Raw genomic sequence first — 24281 nt, 5'->3', positions numbered from 1 at the left:
TAAATGCAATCCATCTCCAGGGAGGATTTTTGATGTGTCACTATAACACGCATCTGTCTTTTCTTTGGGGCATACACTTTTTTTTTTAATCTTTAAACTGGAAGTAGCAGATCATTTTCACATTGAATAACTCCAAAGTGTCCATCTGATCCAGACTTGACTATAACCAAACAACTAGGGCTCCAGGTCATCTGGTCAATTGTTGGCCAATAAGTGCTGATCTGAAATCATTCTTATTTATTAGAATACAGGAGAAAACCATTACATTAATAGCTTTCCAAGCTTTAGTCTTTTTTTTTTTTTGCAGTGGGAGGAAGAGACTAAGCACCTGTTACAACCCCCCCACATATTCCAATACCCTTAAAGTAACCTTAACTTCTAACTTAAAGCTTTGCACGGTTGGCTCAAAATTCACTAACACCATATCAGAAAAGTTGCTCGTTGCATCTTGTTAAAACAGACAACCAAAAAATATCAAGTCTAAACTTTGCAAAAAGAACCCACCAGTTTGTGTATCAGGGCATCAACCACCAACATATCATCTAAAAACAGACTAGCATCGCTAGGATGTTCAGACAACTTGGTGCTTGGGACTTTGAATGGTTTGTAGGTGTGATCTGCAAATGTAACATGGATGTTAAAGCTGAGCAGAGAAAATATCAGCCTTTTTGTTAAACTGACCTGACTGGTGGATTTCTGGAAACCACCCAGAGAGCAAATGGATGCATTCAAAGAGTTCACACTTTCCAAGTCCGAAGATTGCTCATCAGATCAGGAGAGCGACCAGGCAGATGTTTTCCACATTTATGAGGTTGTGCACTGTGAATTTCTCTTGCACAGATCATCCAAGTGCCAAGGCATCTTAGTGACCATTGTGCCGCTGTGACCCAGCACATGTTGAACTTTAAATGGGTTTTGCAGCCACAAAAACAAAATTCCATCCCTTTTGATGTTTTGACACACTGGGAGAAATCCAACACTCGCCACAGAGGTGCAAGTGGAAACAGGCAAAATGGGATTTCAACAGGAGCAGCACTGAAATCAATCCAGAGGTGCATGGGAAGATGACTCTAAAGGGGACGTTGGCCCAATTTAAAATGAAGCTGCCTCTGTGGGTAGGTGCACTCCAGTCTCTTCAGTCTGTCATTTGATTACATTATAAATAAGCTAACTGAAGCTAATAGGCTAGCATGCAGTGTTCATTTAGTGCACTGTGGCTGCTGTGGTTCCTTCCTTGAATATTTACATTTATATTTACATTTAATTAAATAAATAAAAGGTTAGATGTGTTTTGTTTTTTTCAAACTATCATTCCAAAAACCTCATATTCTCTTTCCCCTCAACCCCCAACCGCTCACAGCAGGACTTTCAGATTATTATGCATCATGTTGAGTCTCTCTTTGAAAGTCGAAACAAAGATGGCGACCTGCCCACAGTCAAAACAGAAAACACAAGCAGCAAAAGAAACTTTTTACCTTTTGCTATCTTTGCACTAAGATAGACCAGGGATGTCAAATACGAGGCCCCGGGGCCAGAATCAGACCTCCGGGGCCTTGTATGGAAAATATAGCGGACATAGATTTTGGACTTTTAACTCATTCACTGCCAGCCATTGGCAGTGAATGAGTTAAACCCATTGACTCATTCACTGCCATTGACGGCTATAGACGTCAATGGCAGTGAATGAGTTAACTATATTTTCACAAGTTTTACAGTGTTTCCTACTGATAAAGACCTCCACCATTACCATTCATTCTACACCAAAACAATTAAGTAACAGATAAACAAAAACAATGGAATCACAGGAAAGTTCCTGTTTCTGATTTAGAAATTTCTGCTTTTTAGAGATAAAGAACATTTTCTGGGCAGTGAACTACCAGAACTTTATCTGTAGTTTAATACAGGTATTTATTTACTTATGACAGATTTTTTGCACTTACTACAGCAGCATTTACTGATATGTACTGCTGAAATTGCACTTCTTTTTATATTAAATGGGATTAAATGCGTAGTTAAACATCTTCACACCGACAGAAAGGGGTCTTTCTTTGGTTCAGCCCACTTAAGATCAAAGTGGGCTGCATGAGGCCCACAATGTAAAATGAGCATCAATGAGACTGACAAAAGACTGTTAACCCTTTTTTATTTTTAAGCTACTGACCATGGGCGGGCGGCTCATTTTACAAGCACTCTTTAACTGGCATTAACTCCAGTACTGTTTGTGCTAGAGTCAAAAATTAAATGTTTCGGGAAAAAAGACAAGGCGAGGTTTACAGGGATATTCGGTGAATCATGGTACCACAAAGCATTCACAAGGTATGTTTATCTGAACAGATAAACAGAAAAATCAGCTCTGCCTAGATTTTACCATGTGTGTCTCAGATTACTGTAACTCCTCAACTCTTTTGAGAGAAAATTCTAATTGTTCCTGAAAGATCAGAATGATTTTGTAATTTTACAGCCAAAATTACAAAAAATTTAAATACATTTAAAAAAGTAACAGGGATCTGTAAGCGACATGGGCGATGCCTTCAGAACAACAGTAAATATTTACAACACCCTTTAGGTTTATTAGAACCCAGGTGTTGTTCAACGACCCTTTTAAATGCCAGGGGTCCAAACTGGGGCTAGAGCCGGTGTAACGAGAACTGGTGTTATAGTAAATTTATAGTGCTCCAAACCAAAGCACTGAAATATTTAAATTTCCACTCCCGTAATCAAACATGATCTAGCTATGATTACTTTAAGCCTTTGCCCTTGATTTGACAACATTAGGTTATGTCAGAGAAATGACTCCATGTGTCATATCTAATTGAAATGCCACAGAGGTTGAATAAGGCCTATTGAGTGGGTAATCCACGTGAGCCCTGTTTAGCCCAGTGCAGTTTCTCCTCTTTCCCAGCCCTGCCGCTATCTCCTGTGATCTCATCAGATCTGCTCCCTGGACACTCAAAAACAATATGGAAGCGCTGCCGTGCACTGCAGCAGCTGGCCTCCCCTCTCTCCTCTCCCTGGCTCATTAGCATTCTGCTCAGGGATCAGCCCATTCATAAAAGGGGGCGTCGTGGAGTGGGCCAGGCATCTTGAAGGGACAAAACCTCTCCAAGGTCAGCATTCACAACCACCACAGGAAGGCACAATGGCAGAAATCACTCGTGAGCGCTTCCATCCGTGGCTTTACTGCAACCTAGACAGGCGAACAATGCAATGCACTGCAACAGTCTATCATTCGTCAATGCACAGGAGGCTCAGTGAGACTGTAACAGACTCACACGCACCGTGTTGGCTAATATGAATAATAAATAAAGGCTAACAAAGGGGAAAAAAAGCATGTGTGATCACAGGATATTCATGCAGATGAGTTAAAGCACATTAACACTGCAACATAAGGGAGAGATCTGTGGATGAGAGAGTCTGTATCTATGTCTTGCTGTCAAGTAGGAGGTACTGTGGGCTGAGCGAGAGAGCGAGTCAGAGCTGCAGCAGCACCCGTATGTGAGCCACTTCCACTCCGAGAGCCGTCATAATCACTGCTGGTTTGATGTATACGCACAGAGTCACCGCTACACAAAGAATCCATCTGTAAGCTGATTTCAAAATAAAGCCAACACAGTAAGGGATCTGCACAGTGATACTGGCCCTTACCTGATGAAAGGATAACGATTTTTCACAGAAAATTAGGTGACAGGTGATGCAGTGTCTGGCTGGAGTTTGCCCCCTTTTCCCCATATTTCTGTAAAATCTTATTTTGTACAAAATAAGACAATTCAAGAGACAGCCTCAATTAGAGCAGGGCGATATGGCCAAAAATATTTATCACGATATATATTTGAAAATTTGCGATAACAATATAACTGACAATATAATTAATGGGAGACAAAATACAACTCCACAACTTTACTAGCGCAAAAAAACCCATCCATTTATTTTCACTTAAACAAGCAGCTGTTTTTTATGTGCATTAAAGCTATATAAAAAATTAACAGTGCAAATGCAAATTTCTTACTGAAATTTCCAGTAGAAATGGGTGGATATATCCTGAGCATAACCATGTACAATATCCACTGAAGTTAAAAAGAGGTGCTTTGCAACATTTAACTGCAGTGTGCCAAATAAAAAAGTCAAATACGTATTTTTCGGACCACAAGGTGCACGGGATTATAAGGCACATTAAGCGAAACAAAGCAGTCAGATAAATCAAACTTTATTCAACTCATACTTCTTGCTTCCTCCACTTCTGTACCATTGATTCCTTAATGCTGTATTCTATCACAGCTGCTCTATTCCCATGTTGTTGCAGTATAGTAATGACTAACCTCGTATTGTGGCTGGATTATCTCAGACTGAAGTTTGGTCCGTTTACAGCATCCTGCCATGCGATTGCATTTGTCTCTAACCATCAGAAACCCTTACGTTTATCGAGTGGAAAAGTGTTTGCGTTCATCCTGCAGCTTCACTGTTTTTACTATGCTAACATAGCTGTGTCGCTAGCGATCACGTAGCACATCATTATATACCAGCTAGCCCAACTTCAGTAACCCTACAAACGTACCTGCTGTTTAGTTTCCTGTCTTCATTTATGTTGGAAGTGATAGCAGAGCTGTACATTTTAATTTTTTCAGAAATCTCTCAGTCAGAACATGCTATCCGATTGTTCAGTGATGACGCGACGAATCCTACTTCCGGGCCTAAAGTAGTCTGCGTTTAATATGGCATTTGTGTTGTTAACATGTTTAATGTTATGTATTTTCTTCTATTTAATCTCAAAAAGCTCCTAAAACAGTCAGCGATCACTGTTGACCTCCCTCGGCTTTTATTACCGCTAATCATTTATTTAAGCTCAGTTTTTAAAACCTTAGGATGTAACTACAGCCCAGCCCATGCAGCAGTATATGAATGACTAACCTCGTATTATGGATGGATTATCTCAGTTGTTCTCCTGGCTGAAGTTTGGTCCTTTTACAGCATCCTGCCATGCGATTACATTTGTTCCTGACCACCGAGAACACTCACATTAACTTTTATCCAGTGGAAAAAAAGTTAGCTTGTTTATATTATGCTAACATAGCTGTGTCGCTAGCGGTCACGTAGCACATCATTATATACCAGCTAGCCCAACTTCAGTAACCCGACAAACGTCACTGCTGTTTAGTTTTCGGTCTTCATTTATGCTGGAAGTGATAGCAGAGCTGTACGTTTTAATTTGTTTCCAAAACCCCGCAGTCAGGACATGCTATATTGTATTTAGATAGAAGCTAGCGAGCTAACTCCCTGCTAACCTCTAACTCCGTTAAATGTCATAAATTCCGTTTTCATGGATGCCTGGATGTTAAACTCAATTGTTACACCTGGTAGAGCAGAACGCTGATCATTTTATTAAAGATGAAAGACTTTAGACAGTTTTTCAACTCTCAGTAATGCCATAGTGATCGTTTGATATATGGACCTGCAGTGGAGTTTAGGTCCAGACACGGCTAGTGACGTCAGACTGAACAACTGGATATCATGCTTAGGTAGCTAGCGAAACTAGCGAGCTAACTTCCGCTAACTTCTAACTCCGTTAAATGTAATAAATTCTGTTTTCATGGATGCTTGGATGTTAAACTTAATTGTTACACCTGGTAAAGCAGCAGTTCTGATCATTTTATTAAAGGTGAAATAATTTAGACAGCTTTGAACTCTCAATGTGCCACAGTGTTCGTTTGACTTTGGGACCTGAAGTGGACGGAGTTTGGGACCCAGATTACTCCCAGATTTACGAGCACCTTAGTCAGACAAATATGGTAATAACGACGGCCGCTTGCATGTTCTACAAAAAAATGTCCTTTGGTGGGTATCTGACGGACAAACACCAAACCAGTTCCACATCACTGAAGTTGCATCATTTTTACAAACCTATTCTGGTTCAGCCATTGCACTCAACGATCCGCTTTCCCCCTTCTCATTCTCCGTTGCCGCCATGCTTTTTCGGAACACGTGCGTATGTAAACAAAGGCACTGCGCATGCGCGTTTTACCCATATTCTATCGCGATATTTTCTTTTTTTATCGTTGCCTAACATTATACCGGTATTACCGTGAAGGGTATAATATGGCCCAGCCCAAGCCTCAATTACTGAGAAACTGCATCAGACATTTTATCACATTTATTGAAGACTAAATGAGTAATTCATTAGAAGAGAAAATAATAAGCACAGTAAAGAATAGTTCCTTTTTTCCCACAGATGTCTTGGTGTCCCAGCCATCCTCGGAAAGATAGCAATGCATCTTTTTTGCCAGTTCCAGGGGTCATTTGTTCAAGAAAGGCTCCACTTTGCACAGTACAATGCAGCAAATAAATACATCAAATTCCACTGAAATGTTAGTTACTCTAAATAATAAATGCCAACGGGAACAAAGCAAATAATTTAAACTTGCTTTTACAGTTTCTACCTACTTTATTTGCCCCAGTTTCGCTTCAGCTCAGTGTGAGAGTCTTAACTTTGCACGCTGCTGTCGTTTAGGCAAGCTAGTTTGTCTTGTCTGTGCTTTCACACAGATGCACAAATGCCACTCAACAACACGTGAGTGAGGCAGAGCAAGAGACGTCAATGGTAGAGGCACCGACGGAGCCTTTCATTCATGCCGACTCACATGACCAGATTTAGCGGTTAAGTCAGATTCTGCTGCAAACATACAACGATCCTCTACTTTGCCTTCACTATACAATGCTAGTGCTAGTGCTAGCAATCCGTTATCACCCATATTGAGATTTCTGGATTGGGATCAGAATATCCTTTCCAAATATCAGCATTCTTAGTCCATGTGTTCATTTGTCCACCAGTTATCCAACTAAAGCAGAGGCAGTAGTCAGTCAACATTTTTGCTTTGCTGTCACCATCTTCTTATTTTGAAACCGGACAGGACAACTGAGAGGATCTGACTGCGAAGCTCAGAGTCAAGTTGTTGGCTATTCAGCATAACATTAATAACCCTCCATTCTGACTCTGAGGATTTAGAAAACAAATCAAGTTTTATTCAACATGACCTGAAACTAGCGACTGAGCACTAGGGAAGGGAATATTTGGATCGCCCTTGTTCACCATTAAAAAGTATGCTGTCTTTAAAGACTCCCACGATGGCTTCACTTTCAGAACAGGAATCTACATCCATCTGTTACACTGTATTAGATCCTGATCGATATAGGATTTTTAATCCAAATTTTGTGATTAAAAATTAGATATGTCAATATATTGGCTAACATTTGTTTTTCTTTCAGATGCACAAAAAGTAAAAAGATTTTCCTGCATATAAATGTAATTATTTATATACTCATTTACGCTCGGCCTGGATCAGCTGGTTGTGTTTGTCCAAACATATATGTTGCTAAAAGGAGTGCCTCTGGTGGACAAACTATGTAAAGTCAATACTCATAACATAGTTGAAGGGTGTTTATCCTGTCACTTCTTTAATTTTCATGTATTCACTGGTGTAAATGCAGATACCAATAAACTGGCAAATAGCTAAGATCAGCTAATATTATCGGCCTGCAGAGAAATTGGTCTTGTTTTGCTGTCTAAGGGCTAACACAGGGACACAGCTGACCAGATACTTTTACAACCATGCCTGCAATCAAGAGAAATAATATGATAAATTACATGCAATATGGATCATTCTCAATTGAGCAAGGTAATTATGAAAAACAACAGCTAAGATAGGTGGGACAGTCTTTACAGGACAATCTCATCTTAAAATCAGATGACTGTGTGAAAGGAGAAGTCCATCCAACATATAGTAAAGTAAAAGTATCACACTGGTTTTAATGTATATTCAACTGTGATGAGATTTTGCTGATTTCTTCTTCAAAATGTAGTGCATAAGCCTTTTCCAAACCCTAACAGGAAAACACATTACTTCACTGAGCTCCATCTGTGTTTAGGTTTAGTTTCAAGGCCCCCCCATCTGAGAGCTGATATCCTTGTTGTTACACATCATTTGCTGCACAATTGCATAGCTGTCCATGTTGCAGGTTGAGAGATAACAGATGAGGTGGCTGATACTCTAACACCGGTCTCTTTATAAACTGTACATGCCCTCCTCTGAAACACACGTTTGTTCCCAGATCGAATGGCACAATCAGACAGGTTCAGATAATAACGTGATGTCTTCACTGAGCTCAGCAGCTGCCCTATTTTGGTCAGAGGAGCTGCCCACTATCAAATGAAGGACGTGTGAACATGCAGCGCTAGGCTCAAATCAATAGGGATCAACCTCTTGATATCGCTGCCACCCGTCCCTGAGATCAATGCAGATGTGTGCGGTTGACAAGGATGTAAAGAGGGAGGATGCTGTGGATGCTGTCCTCCTTTCCATTTGCACACAACACCGGCTAAGATTAGACTTTCAATCGGACCTGAAGGGAGGGGCGGAGGAGATGAATTTGTGGAAGGACTGGTCAGGGATTGTGTTCCGAAATGATGAGGTGTAGTACAAAAAGCAGCCAAATAACCAGCAGCAACAGAGAAATAACAGAAACCCTAATACAAGCAGGAAAAGTTTTTTACTTCCACAGACTCTGTGATTACTTTCCATGCAGGTGCCGAGAGTTCTGCTTTCAAATCCACAAATGAGTAAAATTACCCAGGAGGAACAACGGTGCAGACACCTGTGCCGTTAATTCATTATTCTTCCTGAAGCATATTTCCCAGCGATTCAGTAAAAAACAGCAGATATTTTTGTGTCGTTGTGTCAAGAACAGAAGAAATTTTGAAGGTCCAAATTAAGATGAGATTAGCCTAAGGGCTTTTTTATTGAGGGCCTCCTCAAGAAATTTTTATTTCATTTATCACTTACACATTTTTGCATCTTTTTGGATGATTGTGATTACAGTAATAATAAAAAACACAAACAGACTACTGAGTGTGTGTAACTAGCCAGCTGACTGAGTTATTGTTGTGAGCTGATAAGGCTCAATAATAAAAGATAAAAACTTTTCCATTGCAGATGTGTGAAGTGCATGACTTTATGGTTTTCAGGTAAAAACATCTGTTAACATTTAGAAAGGCCTCAAAAAGTAACACATCACACCACAATCTGAAGAAGCTGAGGAACAAAGTGTGTGACATCTATCAGTCTTAAAAGGGTTACAAAGCCACTTCTAAGGCTTTGGGACTCGAGCAAACCACAGATGGAGCCACAAATCCAGAAATGGAAAAAACTTGGATTATTGGCAAACTTTTTCAGGAGTGACCGATCTCCAATTACTCCAAGGACTCTGCGACGACTCATCTACAAGGTCACAAAAGAACCCAGGACAACATCTAAAGGACTGCAAAGTGAAAACCACTGCTGACCAAAAAGCAACGCAAAGGCTCGTCTCACATTTTAGACGTTTGGGGAAAATATTCCATAAACTGATGAGACAAAAGCTGAACTTTTTGGAAGGTTTGAGTCCTGTTGCATCTGGTAAAAAGTTAACACAGCATTTCATAAAAAGAACATCAGACTAACAGTCTAACATGGTGGTTGCTTTGCTACTTCAGGACTTGGAGGACTTAGTTTAACTAATGGAATGGAACTATTTATTCTGCACTCTACCGGAAAATCAAGGAGAAAGTCCAGCCATCAGTTTGTTCCCTGAAGCTCTTCCTCTTCTCCTTTTCAGGGTCATGGGGTGGCTGGAACCTATTCCAGCTGTCTTAGGGTGAGAGGCAGGGTACACGTCACCAGTCTGTCACAGCGCTAACACAGAGACAGACAGCCATTCGCATTCAGATTCACACCTCTGGGCAGTTCCAAATGACCAGTTAACCTAACCTCACTTCCTGCTTGCCTTTAGTCTGTGGGAGGAAATCAAAGTACCTAGAGAAAACTCACGCAATGACGGGGAGAACGTGCAAAGTCCACACAGAAAGACCCAGGACTAATCCCCTATGGGATTAATAAAGTATACATTATTATTCATCCATCCATCCATTCGCTTCCGATTATCCTTTTCAGGGTCGCGGGGGGCGCTGGAGCCTATCCCAGCTGTCATAGGGCGAGAGGCAGGGTACACCCTGGACAGGTCGCCAGTCTGTCGCAGGGCTAACACACAAGGACCGACAACCATTCACACTCACATTCACTCGCACATTCACACCTAGTGGCAATTTGGATTATCCAATTACATTATTATTGTTATTATGAATTGAACTCAGGACCTTCTTGCTGTGAGGCAACAGTGCTAACCACCGTGCTACTACCATGCTGCCCGGTGGATATATCATTATGGTTCATAATTGCTTTCACTTCCAGCACTGTTCAACGTAATACATTAAAACTACCTGAAAAGCAGTATTTAATTGTATTAAAGAATTCTTAATGGAGCATTATTTGGGTGAATATAACGCATCCTTTTACTTAAGTTTCTGGCTTAAACTATGCACTTAGATGCAGGCTCATCATTTCTGGTGGGAAATCGCAGAATTGAAGATTAAAAACATGTATAAAAGCTGGAAATGAAGATAACAGAGCCCTTCCGAGAGGTGTGCAGCCCCACTGGGATGCTTCCTATTTTGCTCAGTTGGATTACCTTTCATTACAAACAGCAAAACATCAGGATTCTGAATCAAACCATGCATCCTATCATTATGTTAGTATATTTTAAGCAAAAATGCCAACATTTACTGTTTAAAGTCCCAGTTTAACGTCCCCTGTGTGGCTATAAAGGTGAAAAACAACTTCTAAACACGTCTAAGGCAAACCAGACTGTACTTACAGTGACAAAATAACCCATCACATATCACCAAATTCAAACAGTGCCAAATCCAGACTTGAACACTGTGTATAAAAGATGTAGATGTAGCCCTTTGTGGTTTTAGTGAAATCATTGACTACCAACAAATAGGAAGGTGGGGGAACCCTACATCAGGTGGGGCAAAGAATTACTTAGTAGTAATTCTAAGTAAGTAAGTCGCATAATAATTTGTTTTGTGATCTCCAGTAGATTTTTCTTTGTCTGGGCTGTGATCAGTTGACCTGTGATAATACTGCAATATTCACTGCTCTTTGTGCATTCAGCCAGCTGCATTCAACAAGAATCGCATTGCTGATTTTTCAATTAATAAGCTCTATAAAAACTGGGTGAATCTAATTAACATCACCACCTTAAATATAAGTTAGTGTCCGCTACCCTTGATGTAGCCTAGCATTGACCTGAGAACCACAGCCAGCTCTGTACCAGTCACTGCAGTAAACTTCTCCACAGTACTGCAAACTAACCTGCACAAAACTGCACGGTACACTATATCCATGCAAGCTTTATAAAACTCCAGCTTAGTATGAGTTTGTATAATAATTCCACAACACATCTGAATTGAAAATCTCCAAAGTGAAATAATACGTCGCTTGTAAGCTTTCATTTTCCAGTTTATCAAACTTCACTTGCTGTGACTCCATAAGCTTTGAAAATAATCTCCTCTTCCTCTCCTGTCCTGGCTTTCTTGCATCTTTATCTCTTAGAGTGGAGCACATTAACGTTTTGAGCAGACACACTGCGCAGAAAGAGTTTGTGTGTTTGGTGATTTATTTGTTGAGCTGTTTGAAATGTTACATTTGAAATGACCTGCCACTTAAGAAAACACTAATCCATTAATGCTTGCTCCTCTTCTATATTCCAGGCTACATGCGGAATACCACAACTCCAGCTTTATTTACATCTGCCCCATGAAGGCATCGCAGAGATGAGAAGGGGGAAAAAGTGTGTAACCATGCTGTGGGTATTATTTTCTTATTACTGAGCAAGTAACTCCATGCAACTGGAAATAAGGCTAGGCTCATTAAAATGAACGCATTCAACAGTAATTTGCACATCTTTAACGTTCGAGCCAACTTTAGCCTCTGGATCAAGGCCTGAAAAGTGAAGCCATTGTGAAAGTGCCTAAAAAAGCCATCTATTTCCACTGTGAACGACTATCTTTGAACAGAGGAGGTGGCTTGCGACACCAACTGTCTGCCATCTATAATCCAGTTTTGAGATCCCTTCCAAGACACCTTAACACCCACTCACATCCTGGGCCATTTGACCTCACATGATAGGGTGGGGCTAGGTTTCACAATGGGTTCACCCGAAACCTTGGCTGATTGTGACCTACACCTGTTTTCACAACCTGGCTCGTGTGATTAGGAAGATGATCAAAATCGGGGACTCTCTACCAGTTGCTCTTAGAACTGAAGAAGCTTCTCAGATGAAACGTCTTCAAGAAACTTAAATGCCTAAAACCAGCATTCTTATTACAAAAAGTTGTATAGATGTTTACAGTGAAATGTTTATGGGCTCAGACACAAGTTTGCAGTCTTACTGAATCCAACATGATGCTTGTTAGGACATTGTAAGGAGAATTCAAATTTGATTATAGGGCAGCGCAATATGGCCAAAAATATTTATCACGATATATATTTGCAAATTTGCGATAACAATATAACTGACGATATAATTGATGCAAGACAAAATACTTTACAACTTCACAACTTTATTAGTGCAAAAAAATCCCATCAATGTATTTTCACTTAAACAAGCAGCTGGTTTATGTAAATTAAAGCTATATACAAATTTAACAGTGCAAATGCAAATTCCTTGCTGATAATTTAACCAAAAGACATTTCCAGGGGAAATGGGCCATCATATCCTGAGCATATCCTAACCATGTATAATATACACAAAACTTAAAAAGAGGTTATACACACACAATACGGTAATATTATGTTGAAGCACAGTACGTATCACTCCGCGAGGCTCCCGACTATGGTAGCAGTAATGCTCCGACAATCCATCAAGCAGTGCGGCTTTGTAGCTTAGCAAAGTCGTACTAAAACATTTTTGACAGATTTTTTTACCACATAAAATTGATTCGGGGTCAGTAAACACAACCAGAATTACATAAATAAGGCACTCGGGATTATAAGGGGCACGGTCGATTTTTCAGAAAATCAAAGGACTGATTTTAACTGTGCCGCATTTTCCGAAAAACACGGTAATAACAACGGCTCGCTAGCATGCTCTACCAAAAATAGTGCTTTGTTGTGTATCTGACGGAAGAAAGCCAAACCAGTTCCACACCACTGTAGTTGCAGCATTTTGACAAACCAATTCTGGTTCATCTGTTTCATTCAACGATCCGCTTCCGTCCTTCTCATTCTCCGTCGCCGCCATGCTTTTTCCGCCATGTGCGTATGAAAACAAAGGCACTGCGCATGAGCGTTTTACCCATATTCTATCACGATATTTCATTTTCTTATCATTGCCCAACATTATTACCGTGAACAGTATGATATGGTCCAGCCGTATTTGATTAAACAAACAACGTAATTGGCCATAACTGGTGAAGCCAGAACCTGAAATATCTCTAATCCATGAAAGATATTTGGAGCTTCTGAGCCTCTAAAGCAATGCCAATACAGAAGTGTTGCTAACCTGCAATCTTTTTAAAAGATCAAAAGTAAGAATGACGGCTGAAGATGAAATTCCTCAATCTGAACAAATGCAAAACACAAACTTGGAGGAAACACCCTTAGCTGATTGCTGTCATCCGGTTGCAAGGAACCTTGTTGTGATTTTTGACAGTGTGATAAACAGATTAGCTCTCTTGTTAAGCTCAGCTTCTTTCAACTAATGCATGAATTATGCTTTAACTGTAAACTGTACTGTAATTGTGACATAACGGGAAACTCCTTTTAGCTGTAAAGCTGTAAACTTCCAAATAACCTCTCGTGCACTTCCTGAGAAAGACGTTGATTTCCTGCAGAAGTCTATATCAAGTTCAGGCTCCTCAGTGAGGTTACCTTTACCTACGTCGTGCCACATGATTTTGAGAGAATAATCCAGTCATTATCACCTCCAAGCAGCAGCTCACCTATACTGGCCTCCTTCCTCTGGCTTCCAGTACATTTCAGGATCCAGTTTAAATTTTTATTGCTTGTTTTTAAGGATCTCAGTAGTTTGGCGCTCCCTCACTTAACAGAACTTTTGAAGGCATACAATCCTGCAGTAGCACCGAGGTCTGTGCTCTTTCTAGATGCAGGCTTGAAAGCAGAGGCGAGAGAGCCTTTTCGGTGGTGGCTCCTAATCTTTGGAACAACTTATCTTTTCACATAAGAGCTGCCAAGTCTCTTAATCGTTTTAAAACACTTTTAAAAACCCATCTAATATATATATATATATATATATATATATATATATATATATATATATATATATATACATACATACACACACACATATATATATTAGAGGTGGGAATCACCATACATCCCACGATACGATATTATCACAATACTTAACGCACGATACGATGTTATTGCAATTTTTTAAAAATATTTTGCAATATTCAGATTCTGTACATAAAGGTAAACTTTATCAATATTCATTTTATCTAATATCAAAGTCTCACACTCAGTCTTTCTCTCATTTCAGTCAGTTTTATTGTTGACAAACTGAACGGTTTGTATTACAGTCTAGTCCAACTTAACTGAATGCAACCATCTGGTACAATTATAGCTATTCTGAACTATGCAATTTATGAAAACCATGCAGCCCATTCAGCAACTGAAGAATTTGAAAGTAAATTAAAACAAAATATAATTTTACATTAAATAAAAAAGTTTTAAACTTAATTAAAATAAAATATGTCTTAAAATAAGTAAACTGTGAGCCCTGCGACAGACTGGCGACCTGTCCAGGGTGTACCCCGCCTCTCGCCCTATGACAGCTGGGATTGGCTCCAGCGCCCCCCGCGACCCTGAAAAGGATAAGCGGTAGCGAATGGATGGATGGATGGATGGATAAGTAAACTGTCATGTTTATTGCTGCAAAAAAAAAAAGTTAAACACATTTGGACAGTGAAGGAATGTCAGGGTTCTTGCTCAGAAAAAGGATCAACATGCTCTGAAGTCGGAGCATGTTCCAGTCCACAAAAACTTTTTTGTAACAAAATATCGATTTCTGCTGTCCCTGTATCGATACATTATTAGCAAACAAAATATCACGATACTACACAGTATCGATTTTTCCCCCACCCCTAATATATATATATATATATATATATATATATATATATATATATATATATATATATTTACAGTGTACATTCTGAATAGCTTTTACAGCACTTTGGTCAATTGAGGTCATTTAAAATATGCCACACAAATGAACTTTCTTGAGAATTCCTCTGGTTTCAATAAGAAGTCTGGTTTTATAGAGATCTATGGTTACAATGAGTCTCTGGCTCCCTCAAACTGTGACCTCAGTAAAGATTTTTCTGACGAGTTCACAGAGTCAATCTCTAGTTTCAACTCTCACTGAACATAGCATGATTTCTTTTAAATACTGTCCAGAATCGAGTTGCAAGGAGGCTGGAGCGTGTCCCAGCACTGGGAGGGAAGGAGACAGGGTACACCCTGGACAGGTCGCCAGTCTCACAGGGCTAACATAGAGACAGACAACCGGTCTTCTCATTTTCCCAGCTTTTACAAAACTTACTGAACACCACTTTAAAAACAAGGCTCATAGCAAACCGTGAGTTTCGTGCACCTGCTTCCAGAGTAGGGAACACCCTAATTACTGTGACCCCTTGCCTTTGTTAGCTAACAGTCATTTTCCAGTCAAATGCTTTCTGGAGAGCTTCGCTGTTTCCTGTAAAACTCTGACTGAGTCTGACATGTTGGTTCACGCTCGGGATGAAAAAAAAAAGAAAAAAACAAAAGCTGGAAAATACCGCTGCTCAGTGCATCTGCCCCGGTTTGTATGTTCTAAGCCCGCCCTGCTGTCAGGATGAATGGTGGGTTTTCACAGAGTCCGATGATGGAGGATCCCATTGTGAGGAACAGCACACTGGCCGTGTCTACTGTGTGATGTTTCACCTCAGGCGAGAGGAATCAAAGCACCACCTGCGGACCACTGGAGACACTCCTGCACAACAAACGCGACTCTCAAATATCCTCGCTCGAAATGTCAGAGACTGTCCTGCAGCAAACGCCTGCTGTACCTGTCTGCACTGTTAACCGTGCACCAGACAGTGATTCAGGCCTCTGTTTGTTTAATGTTTTCACACTTTTCCATCTGAGCGGGCACACAAGTTGAACCGCTAGGTTTCTCCGAGGCAGGTAGCCATTAACTCAACAAGAGCTCGATATTATCCTTTGAGTCATGCTGCTCTTTCTGTACCATACGGAGGACTCGGGCAACCCTATAATCTAGAAGGTGACTGAGAAGGGTCATTGTTAAAGAAATTAGCAGCTTGACCAAATGACTGTTTTCCCTTCAAATGCCAAGAGGTGAGTGTGAAGAATGGGCCTGAAGACTGGCAGTGGCTAAAACATGAAATCATGAGCAGGGCTTCAGTTCAGCAGGGGAGAAGAAAGAATGTCAGACATGGCGGCTGGAGTAAAACGCACAGCCGTCTCACACTTATGGCAGGAAACTTCAATATTGGAATATTGAAGTTTCCTGCCATAAGTGTGCAAGATCAGCTGTTTATTTTCCTTTACACTGTGACTCTACATTCTTATTTTCTCCAGATATCATTTAGTCCAACTCGTGGACCTAACAACCTCCTTAACACTCGTATTATCAATGACACCCACAGCCTGGCTGATGAAGCAAATATGGCAGACTAGTCAACTAACCTTTATACTCAGATATGATTTTGCTAGTGACATACAGTGAGTCTGCTGTAACTTATCTACACTGCACAAATCTGGTGATGGTTGGTTAGTAACATTAAACTCATAAAGTAATGTGAAAATGGACAGCCAAGATGCCAGATCAGCCCTGGGTGTTTGGATAAAACAGCTAGCTTTGTCCACTCAAGACAGTATTTTTGCATGTGAGCAAGCACACTAGCTTTAGCTAACATTAGTCTGAAAAACAACAGCACTGAGTCGGTTCTGAGCCGGGAGAGAAAAAAAATTCTATATGAATGAAACACACTGCTGATGTTGCTGTTGGTTTAGCCGGGTTTAGCCGGTTAGGTCAAACCGGTTTTGGTAGATAAAGCTGGCTTTCTTTTAGCTAATATTAGATCACTAGGGATAATCCTGGCAACTAATCTTTTACTTGAAAAAATCAATTAGGCTAAACGACTAGTCTTACACTAAGAAACATTCAGATATAACGTTCAATTTGAAAATAATTTAATGCCAAAAACTGTTTAAACAAAGGCATTTGAATCCATTAATATATGACTTCTTCAATAATGAGCTATGCGACTGGCCCATTATGAGTGTTGTACATAATACTCCAAACAGACAGGGAAGAAGAAAAACACATAAAATAAGCTGATGTTAAATATGATATGAAAAGATATTACTACAAAAGATGCTTGTGTATTACTGAAATATCTTTTGAAAAAAACAAAAAGTCAGGAGGCAACAGCCTCAGCTGGCTCCTTTCAATGTGGAGGACTACTCTGCTCTACTCTGAGCATCTCCCGATTGACTGAACTCCTCACCCTATCGCTGTGGGAGAGCCCATCCACCCTTCGGAAAAAGCTCATTTTCACCGCTTGTATCTGTGATCTCTAATACTGTTGACAAAAAGATCCATTCATGGTGTTTCTTAAATTAAGTGCTCTATCTGGTGGCAGCTGGCTGCATAACATTTAGGACTGGGCATCAATTCAAATGTTAACAATTAGATTTAACGACTAGTACGTCTGGTCCCGACTACTGACAACAGCAACCATTAGTCGCTTAGTCAACTAGTTCTGCACATCCCTGTAGCTAACATTAGCTTGACTGCTAACACAGACTTGATACCCAACTTAGCAACTGATACTGTCAGTAGCACATTGAAGCCAATTGTTGGCGCTGCGAGTCAGCCATTTGTCACTCAGGTTAGTGGACTCTTTCTACGCTACTATTAGCTAGTAACGCTCACTGTTGATGCTGGCATCAACAAAGAGGCAGTGCAGCAGGGCACTTAGTAATGAGCATAAGTTTTGCATCCTTTGGAAGTTCGACCTGAATCCTTTGTAGAAAAGTCACTCCACTGGCTGTTAAGAGTCAAGAACAGTATAATTTTACATAACTAAGTTATTACCCATGTGTGAATGGTTAAATTTTCACACATTGTAAAATTTTCAGTGTACCCTGGTACATTTACCTAACATACATACAGAAATAGAAATAGTGGTTACAATTACTCCTAAAAGTGGTGGGAATGCAGACAGATTACTGTTAAAAAGAAGAGCATTTTGGATTCATACACTAGAAATTGAAGAATTGAAGAATGAATGTTGAGCTGCTTCCTGTAGCCTATTATAATAACCGCCTACTGGGATTTCCATTTTATGGATGCCCCTTTCACGGATTAAATTTGATGCCATTCAATTTAAACATTGTGCATTTTGCTCACTCGTATAGACTCGGTTGACTGCACAGGGTCAGAATGTTATTCTGTATACGAGTTTGCATTTATTGTACATTTGTACATCTATTTATACAAACTGCTCAAATATATTTTAATGAACAGCTTCGTACTAATGTTTTTTTAGGCACGTTTGCCATTGTTCCCCTTATTGTAAGTATTGTAAGAGTTTTAACTGCAGATGATGAAACCTGACTTTTTTTTTTTCTTGGATCACATTCCAGTGTGGTTAACCTCGAGATGTTTGTTGTCAAACAATTGTGTGTAGCTTTTGTTGATCCTCACGTGCACTAAAAATGCATAAATTTTGTCCAGCTAAAAATACTAAGCAGAACAATAAATCCATTCAGTTTGTTCTTATATTGTCATATACTAGCCTCTGATACAGGCTTTGAGACTTGGAATCGGTCTCTGTGCTACTTGTATCTTTTATCCAATGTGTCTTTAAGTGTCTTGCTCAGCAAAAAAAATCTATCAGATCCATTTTTTGTATGTATTTTTGTAGCTAATCCAAATATGTATCAAGATCCCACAAATACTCGAAATATAAAGAGACATGTAACAGCAGACTGAATATGGAGCCTGGCTTTAAACACTGACAGCAAAACTGTCAAGAAAGAAAATAAATCCTGATCCACTGTTGTGCAGGAGATAAATTCAAGAGCAGCTTCCTCCAACGCCTTTCTGCACTCAAAGAATCAGAGTGTTTATATGCAACAATATGCATTATCGTACCTAAAAAAGGCTGCTGTATTTACCAGCATTAAGACATTCAATAGAACAGAGACATAAAGAAGAAAGTGAATCATAGTTTGCTGACTGCAAATGCACACAAAAGGGATTTGGTTTGCCTTTTCACATTTCCTTCCCCTAGATCCTAGCTACTTTTTCCAAACTAGGCCCCGCTCCTGTGCATGCCACACATTGGGTCTGTATAAGCAGGCAGATGGCCTGGTTAGATTTTTCACTTGACGCCTGTGCTTGTGTCTCTGCCGCTGGTTGGGTGAATGGAGGCCATCTGGGATTGGCCAGGGCTTCTGTGAATGGAGCTGGGGAGCGCCATTCAGCACTGTGGACAGCTCCATGGTGCTGAACCGACTGACTGTCAGAGGCAGCTCTTAACCGGGCACCCATTACAGCCCACATTAACCTCGCCGTGCTCTGTCAGGAGATGTTAAACGATCAAACAGTAGAGCCAACGCGAGGCCGTTTGCTTGTGTGTGTGTGTGTGTGTGTGCGGATATGGAGATAAGCAAACAGCAGCGGGAAGGAGACTTCCGGCACATTAGGCAGGGAAACCACCTCTTGACTGTAATGAAACACTCTTGATATGGAGTGGGGCAGTGGTGGTGAACACCTGGCAGACTGCAGCAACACACAAACACACACACGGGGATCCTAGAGTTGTTTGCATAAGGTGCCTGCCTCATTCCTGATCATTAAACTGTTAGAAGGCCATAAAATTGGAGTGTCAACCATGCGGCACAGTGGCCAAAAAAGGGCCGAGGAAGGGTCTGATCTGGCCCTGCTTGATGGCTGGTACATAATTACTCCAATTTTTTGGTCAAATGAGCTGCTAAACATGCTGGCAGCATCTGGAAATTTAAAGCACTTCTAGACTTCAAGTAGTAAAATACTGCTGTGTAGTTCCAAAGACTTACGCGATTTTGATTTCAACTGATTAACAGAACAGACAAAGACAACCTGGGCTGTTAGAAAACGCAGGACTAATTAAATGTGCATTTCCTGGGGGGGGAGCCAATAAGGGAGACCAGAAGACAATGATCAGCAGCGGACTGAGCCACCTGCTCAACCAGGTGAGCTACAAGGGCACCTGTACATTTAAAGAGCAGACACATTGTTTTTGGAGGGGTGGGTAAATTGGACCACTGCATTAAATTATCCAGTGGTCTTACTTAACCATATGCGTTCTCCGGTATTATGAAGTGCACAAGCTTGTAAAAGGGAGGACTGTGGGGATGGGGCGCGCACACACGGCCTCCATCTGCACATTAGCATGGGGCCTAAACACGATGAGGAGATGAATGAACATGAGGCCCGGAGCCGGGAGTCTCCTTGAATCTGTCACCCGTCTCCATGGCGACAAGAGGAGGAGGAGGAGGAGGACCACAAACTGGCATCTATCCGGGCCCAAATCAACAGATGGCCACCACCACATCACCCCCCTCTCCCCAACACCCTCCCACCCCATCCCTTTTGTTTGTTTGTTTGTTTGTTTCCTCTCTTTTCTTGCAGGTTTTATTTGTTTGTTTGCAGCCTACCTTGCACTGCTCCATGCACGTCCTCACCGAATATGCCCCCGGCTCGTATTTTTGAGTGAGGAGCTCAAAGTCCTCGTATTTCTCCTGGGCGTGCTGGTCGTAGCGCTGGTACGCCTGGACGCACAGACTGCAGCGGTTCGCGTCGCCGTCGCCGAGCGCGTCGAGGCTGCAGTTCAAATTGTCCGGACTCGTCGAGCCGTACAACAAATCCAGCAGGGAGTAGGAGTTACAAAAGGAAAGGTACAAATTGCTCATATTTACAGCCCGCGTCCCCTCTCTGTCGGAAAGGCCCCTGCACAACTCGTCGGCATCCAAGAAAGTAAAGCAGTCGTTAGATAAACTATCCCGGTGGCAAGTTTCGAGCCGCCACAAATGTTTGGTAGAGTTTCCTATAAAAATATCATCTGGGTTTCCTCTGAGGCTGCTGTGTGCTGAGTATGTCTGAGGTGACAAAGGGTGGGTGGATGCGAACTTGTCCCGGGTCCGGGCCAGCGTGGCCTCGGCGCAGAACCACAGGTGATCAGAGAGGAGGATGGTTAAGAACAAGAGGGATGCCAAGGACAGTCGCCATCTCTGCGCCCTCTCTGAGTCGGTGAATGGCTTTTGGTTGTCGCGGGGGGGCTCTAGCCAGATTTGGAAGCCGTCGTCATCTTCTTGCTGCCAACACGTCCCAGCACCCCTGGTCATATTTTGGGAACCGGCCGACTCCACCGTGGGGGCTCCTCTGCCGCAACAGTCATTGACGTCGGGTCAGCTTCGCGTTTTCCTCCCCTCAAGTGTCGGGCGGTGGGTTGTCCCGGCTTGCCTTTGCTATCAGCGGTAATTCCCATTAAAAGGAGCGTGGGTCGGTTGGGAAATCAAACGCTGGCGACCACGGGCCGCATCCTCCATGGCTGACCGGTGAAGCCGCTGTCCTCCCGCCCGCCCGCCCCGAGCTCTCCTCCGCGCCGCGCCGCTCCGCTCCTCTGCGTAGCCTCGACTCCGTTTTTAGAAACACTTCCCGACGCGTTTACGTTTCCCCCGGCCTCGGTCGTGCAGGGACAAAGGCGCTATCCTCTTCCAACATGGCGAAGCTGTATGCCTTTGTGTCGGCGGATGGGCCTACAGCCTGTGACAGACCTCTTTTTTTTCTTTTTCAAGCCCTCACCATCCTCAGCTCGCTGCCGTTGTCAAGTTGCCGCCATGTTCGCTAAGAGATGCTGTGTGTTTGCTGGAAGCTGGATAAAGGCGGCGACGATAACGGGCGGCATTTCCGGTCACGCCGCTCAAAATAAAGGCTCGTTTTAGTCGTTCCTAGTGATTCGTTTTAACAGCTTTCCCGCTTTTTAGACATTCATGACACGCGATGCTTCCAAAATGAGGGTTTTTTGTTTTATTTTTAAGGCTACTGATTTTTAAAAAAAAAATGTTTATAAATCAACACAACTTAAAAAAAAAACAAACAATAAATAAATTAATGAATGAAAACAAGAAATAAAGAAGTAAAATTAATTTAAAAAATAAAGTCTTCTGCCTTGGATCCACTTTAAATTTATTCTGGAAGCCTTCAACCACACATTCGATCGTGGGCGATCATGGCTCAAGAGTTGGCAGTTCGTCTTGTAATCGCAAGGTTGCCGGTTCGAGCCCCGGCTCGGACAGTTTCGGTCGTTGTGTCCTTGGGCAAGACACTTCACCTGCCGCCTACTGGTGAGGGGCCGATATGGCGCGATATGGCAGCCTCGCTTCTGTCAGTCTGGCTGCCCCAGGGCAGCTGTGGCTACAACTGTAGCTTGCCTACACCAGTGTGTGAGAGTGAATGAATCGTGGAATTGTAAAATATATAAATCCAATCCATTATTATTATTCAGAAAATCTTAAACTACCAATACCCAACCTCTTTATTTAAATGAAATGAAGCAGGAAAAGAATGTTTCAAGCAAAATAATGAAAGTCAAAAAAATAACACAATAATTTGAAAAGTTATTTAACAAACCAAGGCACAATCATATTATTATTATTATCATTATTAGTAGTAGTACATTACAAATACAGAATATCACATTTAAACGTTGAAACCTAGCATGTGTTTTATTTTGTCGGTAATTTCGATTAACATCCGGTATGGTGCTACTTAATTAACGCGATTTGACCAAACATCTTCAGCTCTGACGTTATGCGCGCGCACCACAGTCGCCGCATCTCTCTGTGCAAGGGCGCATCAAGTCAAACAGACCGTGCCAAAATTTCACCAGAAATATTCGAAGTGTGACTTCAGAATTAAAGCTCTGAAATGAAACTCTTTAAAGAAAAGAATATTGCTGGGCATAAAATTCATAGGAATGTAACTAAATAAATATAAGTATAGGGACTTAGCATTTTATGTGTGAGTGTTCTGTATCAATTATAAGTCGTTCAGAAGCTTTTCTGAAAACGATTTTATTTCTTATTGGACTGGACGTTTCAGACAGGTTGGTCACGTGGTTTTTATCCTCTGACAAGAACCCGCTGACATGTGTCTTAACCCTTGTGTGGTGTTCGTATTTTTGTTACTCAGCCAGTGTTCATGGGTCTGGTGGACCCGCTAGAGTTTTGGCTTTCCAAATTAACACTATCAAACAATTTTATGTTAAATTACTCAACAGATGTTTACTTCATCCCAATTACAAGACATATGAACAGCAAACATGGTTAATTTTTTCCCTTTACCTTTGTTAGATCACATTTATGAATTAATGTGCTTCTCGTTTTTCTTTTATATAAAATGTTATAAATAAATCAAGTGGAGTGAGTGGAAAGACACAACACATTTACACGTGAAAAAATAATTAATTGTTTAATTTTTCTTTTGAAAAAAACTGAACACGGGTCTCACAGACCCGAACACCATACAAGGGTTAAGGCTAAACCGCCAACAAAAAACTCTAAAGCCTACTAAAACACACAGTAAACAAATAATGAAAAAAGCTAACTGAACTTGGTTGTAGCTTTTAATTCAGAATACATTAATAACTGATCTTTTTTGTCTAAACCTCTAACTTATCGATGACTTATTGGTGCCTTTGTTCTCAGTATGTTTATGCTCTACTTCACTAGAGTAGCTTTGCATTATTAAGCATCAAAGCAAGTGGTTCATCTATTGTCTTGTAGCTACTCTCCTGTAAGCCAACTTTCTTCTTTTTTTTAAATTATTTTATTTTTTGCTTTTAAATTAAACACATCATGCTTATACAGATTCAACTGAGGACAATTACTACATTTAGCAGTTGTGAACTTATAAGCATGGAAAAAAAGAAGAAAAAAGAGGAAGAAAAGAATTATAGCAATATTAACTAAATAAAGAGTAAAATAAAATAAAATAAGAAAATTCATGCGGGGTGTGAGGCATGAATTATGATCAGTTAATTTTTAAGAATTCTAGAAATGGCTGCCAAATTGTACAAAAACTCGCCAGGTTCCCCTTTCTATCAAATCTTATCTGTTCCCCCCTGGCCACAGACACCATCTCATTAAGCCACCTTTTAAAACACGGGGCCGAAGAAGACCGCCACTGTAAAAGAATAAGTTTCTTTGCCACCAGCATACCCGTTTTAACTATCTGTTTTTGTGAAAAGGAAAAAGATTCGATTGATGCAAATG

General features: G+C 41.0%; 1 protein-coding gene across 1 annotated transcript in view; it reads right to left on the bottom strand.

Annotated features, from left to right (window-relative positions):
* The window catches only part of nalf1a (NALCN channel auxiliary factor 1a), a 47349-nt gene extending 25999 nt beyond the window's left edge, over positions 1-21350 (bottom strand). The window contains exon 1 of the mRNA XM_085348407.1: positions 20664-21350. Within this exon, the coding sequence (XP_085204533.1) occupies positions 20664-21350 (687 nt within the window). The remainder of the gene's footprint in view (positions 1-20663) is intronic.
* Between the last annotated feature and the right edge of the window lie 2931 nt (positions 21351-24281).

The sequence above is a fragment of the Diplotaxodon limnothrissa genome, linkage group LG23 (assembly GCF_057381915.1).
Source record: "Diplotaxodon limnothrissa isolate DT_005_m linkage group LG23, D_limnothrissa_male_GT1.1, whole genome shotgun sequence".
Classification (NCBI taxonomy): Eukaryota; Metazoa; Chordata; class Actinopteri; order Cichliformes; family Cichlidae; genus Diplotaxodon; species Diplotaxodon limnothrissa.
The sequence above is the reverse complement of the archived record's forward strand: the minus strand, read 5'-3'. Positions and strand labels throughout refer to the sequence as shown.